The sequence below is a fragment of the Columba livia genome, chromosome 13 (assembly GCF_036013475.1).
Source record: "Columba livia isolate bColLiv1 breed racing homer chromosome 13, bColLiv1.pat.W.v2, whole genome shotgun sequence".
Lineage (NCBI taxonomy): Eukaryota > Metazoa > Chordata > Aves > Columbiformes > Columbidae > Columba > Columba livia.
In genome coordinates this window covers 9557890-9571731 of record NC_088614.1, presented here as the reverse complement: position 1 = coordinate 9571731, position 13842 = coordinate 9557890, and the positions used below count along the sequence as shown (strand labels likewise).

The following is a 13842-nucleotide window of genomic DNA, read 5'->3' as shown; positions in this document are numbered from 1 at the left end:
CTCGATTTTATTCCTATTATAGGGCAGGGTGAAAAAAAAGAAGTTGAGTGTTCTCTTGAGCTGTCCCTCAAGCTAAGTATTAAATTTAGTTTCTTTCATGGTGTACACACTGGTAGGGTAATGAAGGAGGAGAAAATTCAGATTTCAAGCAAAACAAAACATCAATAGCAAGTTGGTTTTTTTCTAAAGGTGAACTTCTCAGGAAAAGAACTCAACATTCAAAAAATAGTGCTGTCTTCAGTCAGCAGTAACTACAAAAATCTCCACTGTCTACACACGGGTGGCAGTGGACTTTGAGCTCGGTTCCTCTATGTAGGCAGTTTTGTTTTCTGGGAATCCTTCAGCAATGCAGTGCAACTACTGCCGCTTGCTTCCGCTTCGCTTCCCCGTTTGAACCCCAGTAGGATGTAACAGAACTGAAGTAACTGGAACTTACACAAAATTAAGATCACTGTAGTTTCAGCTATTAAAATGGAAAGAGTAAAGTTTAAAGAGAACCTTGGACTTCTAGAGTGTCCTTTTATCAGAAAGTACTGAAACTGTAATGCTGATGGGCTGAGAGAAAGAACTTTGTGATTTACCATTTTTATGTGAATTTTCTCAGTATCTCTTCCTGTATTAAACTGACAGAGATGAGGGAGATGCTGGAGACAACAGTAGTGACCTGTACTTAACAAGGTCTTATTTTCTATTCTTAAAACTCCACAAAATTATGAGTTTCATTGGATCAAGTGTTTATCATCCTACTACAAAGGTAAAGTTCTATTCAAATGGTGTCAGGTTACAGAAATATTATTAAAGGCTAAAAACGTTTTATAAACAGTGGAACGTGAATGTAATCACTTACCAAATGTCTTTGATGGATTATTTGTTTAACCATTCAATAATGCTGGGAAGAATCATAGGTCTTCTTTATGAATGCACTTTAGCTGGCTCATTCATTTTAAACAGGCATATTTTACTGTTAGGAAAATCTACAAATCTGTGCTGCTTCAAGCACTTTGCTGTAACTTAGATTAACCATTGTGCGTTTTCCAGAAATGCCATTAGATATCAGAGTTAACTCAGAAAAGCATACCAGAATGTATTCATTAAAAAAGGAATTTATTTATTGTCTAGCAGTTTATCAGTTAATCATGGTTAGTCATATATACATCCAAGCTGGAAAACAGAATTTGGTTTTGGAATGCGATCAAAGAATAAGTTTATTCTCCTCTGGATCATGTAGCACAAGCTCTTTAGGAATAAAGGGCAGGGATTGAGAGTATAATCCCATCAGGGGGAAGAAGGGTCAGCCTAAAGATATTTGTTCCATTCACTGTAGTGTGGTGTTGTACCTAAGAATAAAATGCTGTTTGCAGTAACACTGAGCTTCATCTTGTTCATGATCTGATCAAATTTACTTTGAAGAAGAACTATGTATAAAAATGACACCTTTTTACTCAGCAGTTTTGTTCCTCGGGTCTGTTATTTACCCGAATGACACAAACGTGTATTTTCTTGGTTTTCTTTTTTTAAATTAATTTTTTTAATTACCTCAAGACAGAGTACTGAGAGAACATAAGTAAATTCTCTCCTCCATACTCAGCGTTTCACCTTTCAGGCTGTAAATGTAACTGCAGATGGAAACCACGAGACTATCACAGCAATCAGCAGCAGGAGGAATCCTCCATCCCTAATAAGATGCACAACTGTGTATTTTCTCGGCTTTGGTCCACGTCCCTGAGATCTAAACCACTCAACCACTTCATTCAGGCTGTACTGCTGAGGCTCATACCCCAGCTCTTTTCTGGCCTTCTCCATGCTAAAATAATGTGTGACGCCAGTTTTGTAAACCTCCGTGCGAGTGAGGAGAGGCTGAAAGTTATAAATGTGACCTACAAGAAAATGAACTACTTCAGTAAGGAATGCAAAAAAATAGACAAGGGAGAGAGGGAGACGACAGGTTGGGAACTTGTAACCCAAACCTTCTACTAAAGGTCGGAAAAATTCAAAGTTATTTACAGGCCTGCCATCTGAAATAAAATAGGCTTGGCCCGCAGCTATGTGCTTTTTGTTGGCTTTGAGGGCCTCAGAGGCAAGGATATGAGCCTGAACTAGATTGTCTACATGTACAAATTCTACTAAACTAAGAGGATCTCCGTATACAAATTTAAACAGTCCCCTTTCAATGTAACTCACTATTCTTGGAAGATGCCTTTGTTCCCCAGGCCCATAGATACCTGCTGGCCGGAGAGCACAAGTCCTTAACACCCCTTTCCCATTTCCAAGCTCAGCACCATTTGCCTCCAGCACCTTCATTTCAGCTAAAGATTTGGTCCGGGAGTAGTGATCTGGATGAAGGTGAAGAGGTAGGTAAGGCAGAGATTCGTCCCCATTTTCTATAATCTGGCCTCCAAATATCACGTTATATGTACTTGTATAAACCAGACCTGACACTCCTGTGCTCTTGCAGGCTTGGATGACATTTTCCGTTCCTTTCACATTAACATCTTCAATGAGTTTTCGGTTCAGCTGCTCCCTGCCAGACATTCCATAGGAAGCGATATGGAATACGCAGATTACATCTCTGAGAGCCCCTTCCACTTCAGACAGGCAACAGACATCCCCTTGCATGAACTTTATTCCCTCTGGCACGGTTTGACGTGGCTTCACGACATCAAAGAGAATCACATCAACTCCCTTTTGGTATAGGGCACAACCTAAACTGAAACATGATAGAAACCATATGTTACTAGACATCGCGTAACAATGCATGAAACACTTCACCTGGAGGTAAGAGAAGCCTATTAACTATTTTAATACTGACTTTTTTTTTTCTGATGGGAGTTTTTAAAATATTTACCTATCTACTATGGAGAAGATTCAACTGTGATACTTTAGATACTGAGCTAATTTCTCAGGCTTCATCAATACTTTGGAAAAAAAAAAAGGGGGGGGGTTGGAAAGGTAGAACTGTGATAAAGGAAAAATCAGAACACAAATAACTGAAGTGCTTTCAGCAGCCTTTTATCTGCTTCTGTCCCCTATAGATCAGCAATAGCAAACCTTTCACATCTAAACCTGTAGCCAAATATTTTTAGAAAAATAATAAACCAATCTTATTGGTTTTATCTTACTGATTTTGTGCCATCCCAGCTCTGTCAGGACAACAGCCCGGTCTTCACTGCTATGCTTGAAATTTATGGAGAAGAGGAATGAGCGAGATGCTTCTAAGCTGGTATGAACACTTTGCCACATGTCTACATTTTATTCCAAGTCAAAGGTTTAAATACAGGTATTCATACAACGTATAAATCTGATATTGCTCCCCCTCTTTCCTTCTACTGTTGTATTTCTATAATGCCAAAAGGGGGAGACAATGGAAAAAAACAAGCAGAATTCAGATAGGTATGTTCTGAGATTTTTTTTGTCCCTGCTTGAAATTTACTTTTGGGTCAAGACTGCAATCTCTCTCACTCTGAAGCTTCTCTGAAAGACAGTCCAGGGCTCAAAACAGGTTTTTTTTTCTTTACATGGTTTAGCCTGCAGAGCCATATACAGTCAGGGGAAAAGGATTTCGCTGAAATAGGTACCTTATTAACAACTCTAACCCTAAAACATCAATATCCATAAAAATAAATATATTCTTGAGAGCAGCTGGAGTATTTAATCTATATGGCCAAGTATGTGTGTAATTATGTGCAGGCTGTGGCCTCCTGTCAATAGAAAGATCTGCGTACAAGTGTGGACTTGCACTAAATCCCCATTATGAAAGTGACCAGACAGGTCAATGTCTGCAAGTCAGCTGATGTTGACATTTGGAAACACAACAACGTGTTTGCTTAAAACAGTGGCAAACAGAATAACATGTTTGTTTAAAACTGCAACTCAAGATGACTCAGAGGCGGGAGGGAACTGGATCAGGTACCTCAGGCCCGGTTTTCCCTTTTCCAGACTGATTTTGTTGCCTCACCAGCAACAATCCATTACATTTATTCTTGTACGTGGTAACTATTTAATGCACTAACCGGAAGCCAAAATAGCCGCCTCCTCCGGTGATGAGGACTCTTTCCTTGGCAGCGTTTTCTTGTTTCATCCTCTTTCCTTTGGCACTATTGAAGGAAATTGTCCTATAAAACACATTGTAAAAATGCGCATTAAAACCAATCTGTGTTTTAACATCGCTACACGTTCAGTTATTCACATATCTACTTCATGTTTTAATTGAAGCCCTTCATTTCACCATCTGCTGGGCAAGGCTGAACCACCTCCTGCCCTGGTATTCCTCAAAGGAGAGCTTACAGTCGTGTTATGAAAAAGGAAAAAAACAAAAGGCAGATCTGTGGCTGTCGTTATGAGAATTTAGGAAAGTCTCCACATTCCCTCGCTGGGCCTTGTGCTGGGGTTGTTCCGTGTGCAGTGACTGCGGGCGGGACAGCCCGGCGGGATCGGGTCCCGTCAGCGCGGCCCGGCCCCTCAGGAGGGACCCGCGGGGTGCGCAGGGCCGCGCTGAGGAGCTCCCGCGCCGGGAAAGGGGCCCGGGGGAGCGGCGGGGCCCGGCCCTACCTGCTCCGGAGCGCCGCTGTGCCGGCCGCGGGGCTCCCCGGGAAATGGAGTTTCGCGGGGGCGGGCGGCAAGATGGCGGCGGGGTCATGTGGGCGGGAAGGCGGTCGGTACAGGTTGGGTTTTGTCCCGGTGAGCGTCAGTTCGCCGTGTTGTGTCAGCCTGCGTGTCTAGACGGTGCTGCTTTTCCCTTTCCCTTAGAATCATAGAATCATTTTGCAGAGACCCTCTGAATCATCGAGTCCAACCATAACCCAACTTTAGCACTACATCATGTCCATAAGAACCTCGTCTAAACGCCCTTTAAAACCCTCCAGGGATGGTGACTCCACATCCCTGGGCAGCCTGTTCCAATGTCTGATAACCTTTCTGGGAACAAATTCTTCCTAATACCCAATCTAAACCTCCCCTGACACAATTTGGGGCCATTTCCTCTTGTCCTATCACTTGTCCTGTCCCTTCCCCAGCAACACTCGACCAGATCTTGGCTCTCAGCATAATGCACTTTAACATAGGGAATCTCCCAAGAAACGAGCAATGGGACGAGACAAAATGGCCTCAAGTTGCACCGGGGGGAGGTTTAGATTGGATATTAGGAAAAAATTCTTCCCAGAAAGGGCTGTGGGGCATTGGAACAGGCTGCCCAGGGCAGTGGTGGAGTCACCATCTCTGGAGGAGTTGAACAAATATATATAATGAAGTGTTTGTGCTGGGACTGATTATTGTTTTTTAAATAAACAAAAAACAACCAAACCCAAAAAAACAACACAAACATATAAACCCAATCTCCACTCCCAATTTTCACACTAAAGAACCAGGCACTTCAGAGCCTGTAGCATAATTGCGTATATGCCAGCAGAATCAGACTGCGTTACAGTCACTTGAAGAGATCACGTCGATACGTGGAATTGCACGGTAGGGCAAGGTGTGTCAGGATAGAACCACTTGCAGTGTAAACAGGGTGTTACCTGCTACAACCTGTGTTGAAATGCACCTGAAATAAACTGCAAAGAAATCCTTCAATCAGCAACTAAACAGAGCTAAATAAGCAGCTGTAGTGACCAATGCAAGTTAGAAAGGATGAGAAATGAAATTATTAATTATTCTTTCATAGTATGTTAGTTCATCTGGTTCCCTTTGCAATTTAAAATACTTAGCTAGTAAGATTATTTTTGTCATCAAAATACAAAACATGCCAACAGCACTTGGTGGTATTTCACCTGGGGAATTTCACCTTGGTCTACTGGTTTTGTATTAATTTGATTGATTTCTGTGTTATTTGATTAATTTTTGGTATTACTTAATTGTCCTTTTTTTTCATTGAACAATGGGGCAGGGAGAAGAGAACAAGACTTTAAACTAGGTCAGAACCAACCACATTACTGGTCTTACTAAAACTTAAAAACAATTGGTTAAAATAGTACCAAAAATATGAAAATGGATAAAAATGCTAGTCTGAGTTTTATTCTTGGCTCTGACAGGGGTTTCCTGAGTGACCTTCAGAAAATCAATTTCTGGTCTGCAACAAAGGTGACATTGCCCTTCTTCACTGCCTGAGGTTGCGCTGGTGCTTCTTTCATTCTTGTTGCTGAAGCTCAAATCAGAGATGCTGTACAAATATTAATAAACCAGGAAATCAATGGTGTGGGGCTTGAAGAATTTAGGCAAGTACTCGAGTTGGACCCTCTGAAAATGTTAACGTTGACTTCTTCTTAGGACGCCTGTGCACTGTACGGTATTGCTGTGGGGAGCGTCATACATCTGCTGATGCAAACATGACAAAAAAAGTACTTATGGTTTCTTTTTCCTGTTAGTTCTGGTAATGGAAAAGCTTAGTGTCTCTCTTTCACATTGAGAAAGGAGAAGGATTGCAACATTAATTGTATTTGTTGTTTAGTGAACATCATTTGCTAAGGCTGATTAAAATTGCTCATCCAAACAGTTGCTTTATGTCATTTCCCTAACCTAATTCTTCTGTGTTCTTTCATTTTAGGAGATATGAATTAATAAACACTTCTAGTCCTGACTAGAAGGAGGTGCAGGGAGTAGTGGAATCCTTATCAAAATAGGAATTCACAAAATGGGAGGTAGTTTCTTCTCAAGTGAGCTCTTGGAAAGGGTCAGACTGTTTGTAGAGTGTTTTGAGATCCTCGGGTGAAAGCAAAAGTTTGGTATATGTTGCACTGGAGATGTGTGGGCTTTTTATATAATTCTTCCTATACCCTCCATTTTATTTTAGTTCTGGGATCACCTTGAACGTGGATGCAGATTTTGGGATGAATGTTAACCTGTAGCTAGCAAGTTGCTTTTCATACACCAGCAGAAGCCAAATCCAAGAAAGAAGACACAGAGGGACTTGGATGGAACGCTGGCAGCTGCAGTGCAAGACCCTCCTCACAGGTTTGTCCCCCCTTGTTTGCCCAAGGCAGCTCTGCTCAAAGCTGGGGACACTTGGGAGCCCTTCAATCATATCAGTGTTATATTTGATGTTATATTTGATGTCGTGGTACCACACCTTATGGCTTAGTTACTAACTAGGTATTTCGTGCAACATATGTGCGCTCTATCTTGTAAACAACGGGATTACACAAGTCAGCTTTCTTTCCAGGTGGCTGCTCACAGATCAGAACAACCTAAGCTTGGTAGTCAGGCCTTGACTATTCTGAATTTTATGGCTGTGTTTCACTGTGGTCACCTTTAGCGCATTAGTTATGAAAAAGCATTACTATAAAAGACACTGTAAATGCTTTGAATTATTTTTTGCAAGGATTCTTGAAGAACAAGCTTGATTCTGAGGTGTCCAGCAATATGAAGTGATGCATGCATTCTGTGCAGTCATCGGCAGTGAATTTCCTTTCCATCCTGTAATGCCTCAAAAATGTAGATTATCATATTTTCAAAAGTACCATTTATTTATCCTAAAAGGAAGGGGAAAAAGAAAGTTTACATATTTTAGGATAAGTGAATTTCTAGAGCACAGAACTGAGAATAACCTGTATTCTCCCTTTTTACTTTGATAACAAATAGCAGTTTATGACCCGTGCGTCTCTTTGGCTTCTCTGCAGAACACATCGATAACCCAGTTTTCATAACAAGAGGATTTTAATCTTCATAATCTCCATGGAGTTAAACTGAGTCTCCAGGGACTCCTAACAGCCACTCCTAAGCATTTCAGTCTCAGTGTCTGAACTAAGTGGTTGCTCCAACAATCTTGATCTTCAGCTCCCTTAAGCCTACCAGGTATTTGTAAGTTGTAATTTGACCTGATATTATTACCTGATGTTCTCAGGTGCTAGTACCTGTTTGCAAAATATATTGCAAACATATTAGTACTTAACAGTATAAAATCCAATATAATTGCTGCACCTTAGAGGTAAAAAGCCAAAATTTAGCCCATCCTCTAGCTTTACTTCATGAATAATTTCAGTAAGGCAGAGGAGGTATACTGGACTGCAGGGTCTGAAGGACTGAACCTCTTTGTACCTGGAAGGATTATATGTTTTAAAAGTTAGTACAATAACAAACATCTTATGAAAAGACTAGGAAAAGTTTATTGAAAAACTTTCACAGATGTTTTTGCTCTCAAAGTAAGGGAGGACAGGTTTTGGGATGCTGAATGTATTTGACTTGGTTACTTAAAGCAAATCTTCTCCTAAGTTTAAATAGGCAACTATTTCAGAAGGTAATGATATACTCTACGTTTCAGTAATTGTCTGATTCGGTTTTAAGTGTGATGGATGTGCATCCAGCTGCCCTTACTTGCCACACTGATAACGAGGAATGGCTTCCCTGTTGTAGTAATTTATAACTTAATTCAACTATCCATAGGTTTACAGAAATTTCGTCCTCTGCCAGCAAAAACAAGATTGGGTCTGTCTGCTGTGAATCATTGACACTAATAATTGAACATCCAGTTGATGGCTGGAGATGTACTACTTTGATCTTTTGGAAGGATCTAAAGGATCGTTCAGCTTCACAGGCAGCTAATCATGTGCTATACCATATGTAGAGCAAACTCGAGGCAAAATGTATTCTTTAATCTGTATTTTGTACTGTGTTAATTAACTGTCTGTGAATAAGGAATCTGCAGGTGCTGCTGCTGAGGATGAGCAAAGATGTGTCAGCAAGATCACCAAAGCCTGAATTACTTGCAGTATTTCTGTGGGTTTCTCAGTGGAAGCTGTATTTGCTGACAAGTAAATGAAATATATTTGCTGGGGAAATGTTATCCATCTTCAAATTTACTTCTGGTGCTTTCAGATTCATGATAATATGTTCAAAGTCTAGGCAGTGGTCTCCCATTTTCAGGCACTTGGAACAGCAAGAAAGCAGAACAGACACTGGCTTAAAAATGGTAGTGCCCATTTTAGTTCTGTAATTACCTTGAAAACGTTGCAAATATTATGTGATTTTTTGCAGAGGAAGGATTAGGTAAGAATTTGAACATGTAAGTAGAGGAAAGCTACCTCAAAAAAAGGATAAATGTCTTTCTTGCTTCAGCTGTGTTTAAGTTAGATAACCTCTGTAAAACTGACTTTGTGGCATCTTGGTATTTACAATAGCTCAGCTTTCTTGCCTATCTGATGCTATTTATTCTGTTCCATGGAATTAACGATTGTAGAATTCAGAATTCATAAGCATTTTATCACAGCCTGATGTGTGACTTAATTCTGACCCATTTCAAATCAAGTGGTTTTGGCACAAAACTGGGTTTCCCTTTGAAATGGATTTGTTTAAAACAAAAAACTTTGTAGGCTGAAGGCACTTGGTCAAAACAAAATAAATCCCGTAACTCTAGAGTGGGGCAAAGTTACTAAGGTTACAAAGATGAATTAGTTTTAACATGCATATTTATCTTCTGTTCAAAAGGCTTATTTGGACATGTTTTTTCCTGGAATGGTAATATGAAGAACGTGTTGAAAGTTGGAGCTGTTCAACTGGGAGTGTGAGTGCCTGTAACTTAAAGTAACATACCGCAAGGTATTCTTGCTCTTAATTTTCATTCCTCTTAATAAAAATTGTGGGTGCAGCATCTGGTTATAACTGATTTTGAATTTTTACTGTATTTGAGGGAGAAGCAAGATCTGAATAACCGGGGAATTCCAGTATATGAGTTTTTGTTTGATTCTTGCAGTGAAAGAATTCTGACTGAGCTTTGCATTTAAAGTGCTGCTGCTTTATCTTTCAGAAAGCATCCAGCCCATTGAAACAGAATTTGTGCCAGTTGAAAATGCTGGTTTAATTCCAGGTCATATGTCAACTTAATTCTTTGTTTATCACAGGAACACGGAAGAATCAAACATCAAACACATTATGGACAATTTACATAAACTGAAATGTTATTCTATATGACGTAGAAGAATGGCATGTTCTAGTAACTGGATTTCTTGTATAATGAAAGTTTCTCAAGTCTAATAGGTAATCTTGAAGTTACAAAACCAAGTATTTGTACCTAGGGAGTTCTTTATACACAAACGGAATAAAACGATACACAGGAAAATTACTTGCTTAATCAATTTAGATATTCAGCTTTAACAATTTATAATTATTATCATAAGAATGTGTATTTTAGCTAGTACTCTTCTTTCCCCACATCTGTCACTGATGTTGCCTGAGCTCCTTCGCCCTTTTAGAAAATACTCTAGGAAAGCTTAGGAAAGCAGTTGGAGTGGCCAGTGGGAATCCCTTGAGTGCCATATTGTTAGAAGGAAAGCCAAAGAGACTTCACCATTTGTGTTATTCAGGTAGTTTTGGTCCTGGCTCCTTTCCCTACCATCATAAATGAAGGTAATGTCGGCGAGGGATGGGCATCACCCAAAGCAGCTTATCAGACTTAAGTGTATTTAGACTTCTTAAAATTAGAATTATTAGATTATTTGAATTATTAAATTTCTTTAACAAGTTGACCGCTGGGTGCTTCTGGCCGTAGTAGCTGAAGTTAGTGTCATGGCCTGATATCTTGGGATGAATGTGCTGCAGGTTATGAACTTTAAATTTCACTTTCTCTTTCTATAGAATAAAAAGAGGACTATTTAGTACAAAAATTAAGGGTAAACTAAACATATGTATATAAATACTACAGAAAATAGTTCACACGTAGTGACTATAGCTCATTTAGTGAATCACGCTGGAGGGCTGCATGGCAGGACTCTAAGAAAGGTTCTGAGAGTCACTTTTTTCCCTCTTGTGCATGTGTTCTGTGGCCACATTTGCAGCCTTTGCCTCATTACTTGTATTTCAGTTGCACTTTCTGAAGCATCTGGGTGATGGACCTGTCCAATTTTGACTCTTTTAGTAGCTGAATGGTACTCTCACAGGTGAGGTACCATTCAGCTAAGTCTTCATGTTCCTTTACTATCAGCAGTGATCTTATAAAAGCTTTACAAGTTCTCTGGCCTTTTAGAGACTTTAGAGATTATGAAGAGACTTCTTTATAACAACACAACATGCAAGTATGTGGTGGCATTCAAAAGAACGGATTAAAACAATTGTTGACACTTCTCACCTTTTCATTAAAAGTCTTTGTACTTACCTCTTAATATTCTGGCTTGCATTACTATAAAGTGGAACTTCCATTTTAATGGATAATTTGTTGAATGTATTCCCGTTTGTGCGGGTGTATTGCTGTACAATGCTGGGCTGTGGTTTAGCCTCGTGAGGTTGCAGTAGCTGTTTAACATGCTGACAAAGTTTCACAGAGTCTAAAATTCGAGTTTAAAAGGCTCCAGTATTACTGATTTCTGTCATGTGCCCAATGATCTTAAGGGTTCTTTCCAACCTAGATGATTCTATGATTTTTAGCCCTTAAAGATACTCACCTGCCTGAGCTGAGGCTCAGCTTTGTACGTCTTGCATTCTGTGAGATACCTCCTCTCTGACCTCTGCTGGTTAAATCCAAAGGGCTTTGCATGGCGCATCCTTTCTCAAAAGGGACGCAGTCCCACTCAGCTTCTTCTCACTGGACTTCGATTCAAGGAAGATGTGTGAAAAATGAATAGAAAAGCGTGGGGTGCAAACCATTCCTGCCAGAATTGGGAAAGCGAGGCAGTGCTCAGGACTGAACCTGTAGCAGTTCTGCAGAACAACATCCTGTGAAGAACCTCAGCTGGATCAGCATCTCCCTGGTACGTTTTCCACAAATTCTAGCTGTATGTGGCTCTGTGAATCACACCAGTGAGGCCAGGTGTGTCATAGTTAGCACTTGGCCGTGGGCTATACCGTTGTACAATAACAGTTTTTATTCAGGCCTTTGGCATAATTCCCTTGGATTAATAATATCTTTTTTCCTTGGCCTTCTTTGTAAAAGCAATTTTCTTTTCACTTGTATCTATCCATTTACATATATATGTCTTTATCTTGTACACTTATCTCTGATTCAGCTGATGAGAGATGCTGACACCCACTTCTGATGAGCCCGCAATTCCAGTCTCTGCTGCCCAATTCTTTTTTTTCAGCTAGGCATCTTCCTGCTTCTTCTCATGTTTCTCTCATTCTCCAGAGCAATTCTGTATAAGCACGTACAGTGTGATCCTCTGCTGACCTCAGAACTCTGTTATGATGTCTATAAAACTTTATTCGATGGTCTTTAGGTTCCTGGCACTCAAAGAGCACCTCCTGTCAAGTTGATGGCCACCAACAGCTTATTCAAGCAGCAAGACCCAGGACTGACTGCAATGATATAGGAGTTTTTATGTATGATTTTTTTGACTAATTAGAAGTTGACCTCTCTTTGCTTCAGTTCGTTCATGTGTACTGTGGGAACAGTAATTCTGTCTTGCCTCCTAGAGCATTTATGATAGCTAAGTGCTTAAATATTCCTGAGGGGATAGAGCACCATTTACAGAGAGATGATGCCAGCACAGTTTTTCTTCAAAATACCTCTTTTCTCTCTACTTTCTGCTGTAGAGGCCAATATCTAGAGGTACTACGGTAATTTAATTCTTGCCCACTTTTCCAAGTATAGTTGAGTGTCTCATTTCCATTTGCCATTTTGTATATATCTGTGGGGATAGAAGACTGCGAGATGAACCGATAATCAGCAATTAAACATATGGAGGTAAAATTACACTCCTAAGTGTACAAACAGATTCCATGTTTTAGACTCTTGTAAGTCTTTAAATTTCATTTGCATTTGAAATTTGGCCAGTATCTGCTGGTTTCTGCCAGTGCTTCCTGCGGTCCAGTTTTCATGGCTACTTTGGAAGCCCATCACCTGTCTCTTTTCTAGAGCCATCAAATGGCTTTCCCTGGGACAGTCTCTCCTTATTTTGCACAACTCATTTTCAAACTGCATTGTCTATTCGAAAGCAATAGTCATCAACTCTTCTTTGTAACCAGTTATAAAGGTAAGAACTCTTAAACTTTTATATGACATTGAATTTCTGATTTTAACAGCACAAAGATATATTTGACATGAGCTTTTACTTTATTTAAAAAGAAAATAAAAACCCCAGGCTAAAGGAAGCAAAAATTGCTCCTAGGCTGGTACTTTTAAATCCTAGTTTCAGTCCATAAACTTGATTGTAAAGTTAAATTGAAAAACCAGAATATTTAATAAGGAACATAAAATTCTTAAGAATTGGAGGTGCTCTCTGCTTTAAAATGTTAGAACTCAGAAAAAAGGAAATTGAAAACACATATGAGCTCATTATTAATATTAATCAAGATCTAAAAGCCACCTTGGATACTTGTGTAGATCCTTTTAAAGTTAATAGAAACCATATAATGTATCTGAGAACTTTCCTAAAATCACGTGTCTAGAATAGTTGTTAGGCTTGAACTATCTAATTATATTCCAGCTTATTGGAATGTAACTCCTTTAACTTGGAATATCTTTAGGTTCATTCTGAACACTGTCAATGAGTTAACAAAAACTTTTTGCACTTCAGTTGCCAGTAAAAATGTGGTTCAGCAGTGAGGAAAAGTAGCTGCCTTCTGGTGGCCATTTTACCTCCTGTGTTTCAATTCAGTTCCCAGAGACGCTTGTTCGCTGATATCTTGACTTGCATCCGTAACAGAGAGAGAAAATACACACCTTATTATAGAGCCAGGCTTCTCTCAACACTGCTGACATTGTAATGGTTTAAGAGCATGGGCTATATGACAGCCCATGTGTCCTGAATCTGCCCATATATATATACATACATATATATAAAAATAAATATATAAGTCCCAGAAATCCCGGGGACAAGGCACAGAACCTGTATGCCATCTGACATTTTTGACAAGCTCTCCAGAATTAATCTTTCTAGGAGCTACTGTGCTCAGCTTAATTATGGAAAGGCTGCATCTGTGTTC

At 39.7% G+C, this 13842-nt stretch overlaps 1 protein-coding gene across 1 annotated transcript; it reads right to left on the bottom strand.

Moving 5' to 3' along the window:
- Positions 1 to 1087: 1087 nt before the first annotated feature.
- Positions 1088 to 4599, bottom strand: SDR42E1 (short chain dehydrogenase/reductase family 42E, member 1). Its single transcript, XM_065028894.1, has 3 exons — positions 4549 to 4599; positions 4011 to 4112; positions 1088 to 2707 (listed from the first exon to the last, which is right to left on the bottom strand). The coding sequence occupies exons 2-3, from the start codon at positions 4076 to 4078 to the stop codon at positions 1600 to 1602; spliced, it is 1176 nt and encodes a 391-aa protein (XP_064884966.1). The 5' UTR covers positions 4079 to 4112; positions 4549 to 4599; the 3' UTR covers positions 1088 to 1599.
- Positions 4600 to 13842: the final 9243 nt, after the last annotated feature.

What these genes read in the sequence shown, in the direction of transcription:
- SDR42E1 (XM_065028894.1), bottom strand. Translation starts at nt 4,078, where the DNA reads ATGAAACAAGAAAACGCTGCCAAGGAAAGAGTCCTCATCACCGGAGGA. An exon ending in GGCGGCTATTTTGGCTTCCG is followed by an intron (nt 2,708 to 4,010) that starts GTTAGTGCATTA and finishes ATCATGTTTCAG; the next exon opens with TTTAGGTTGTGCCCTATACC.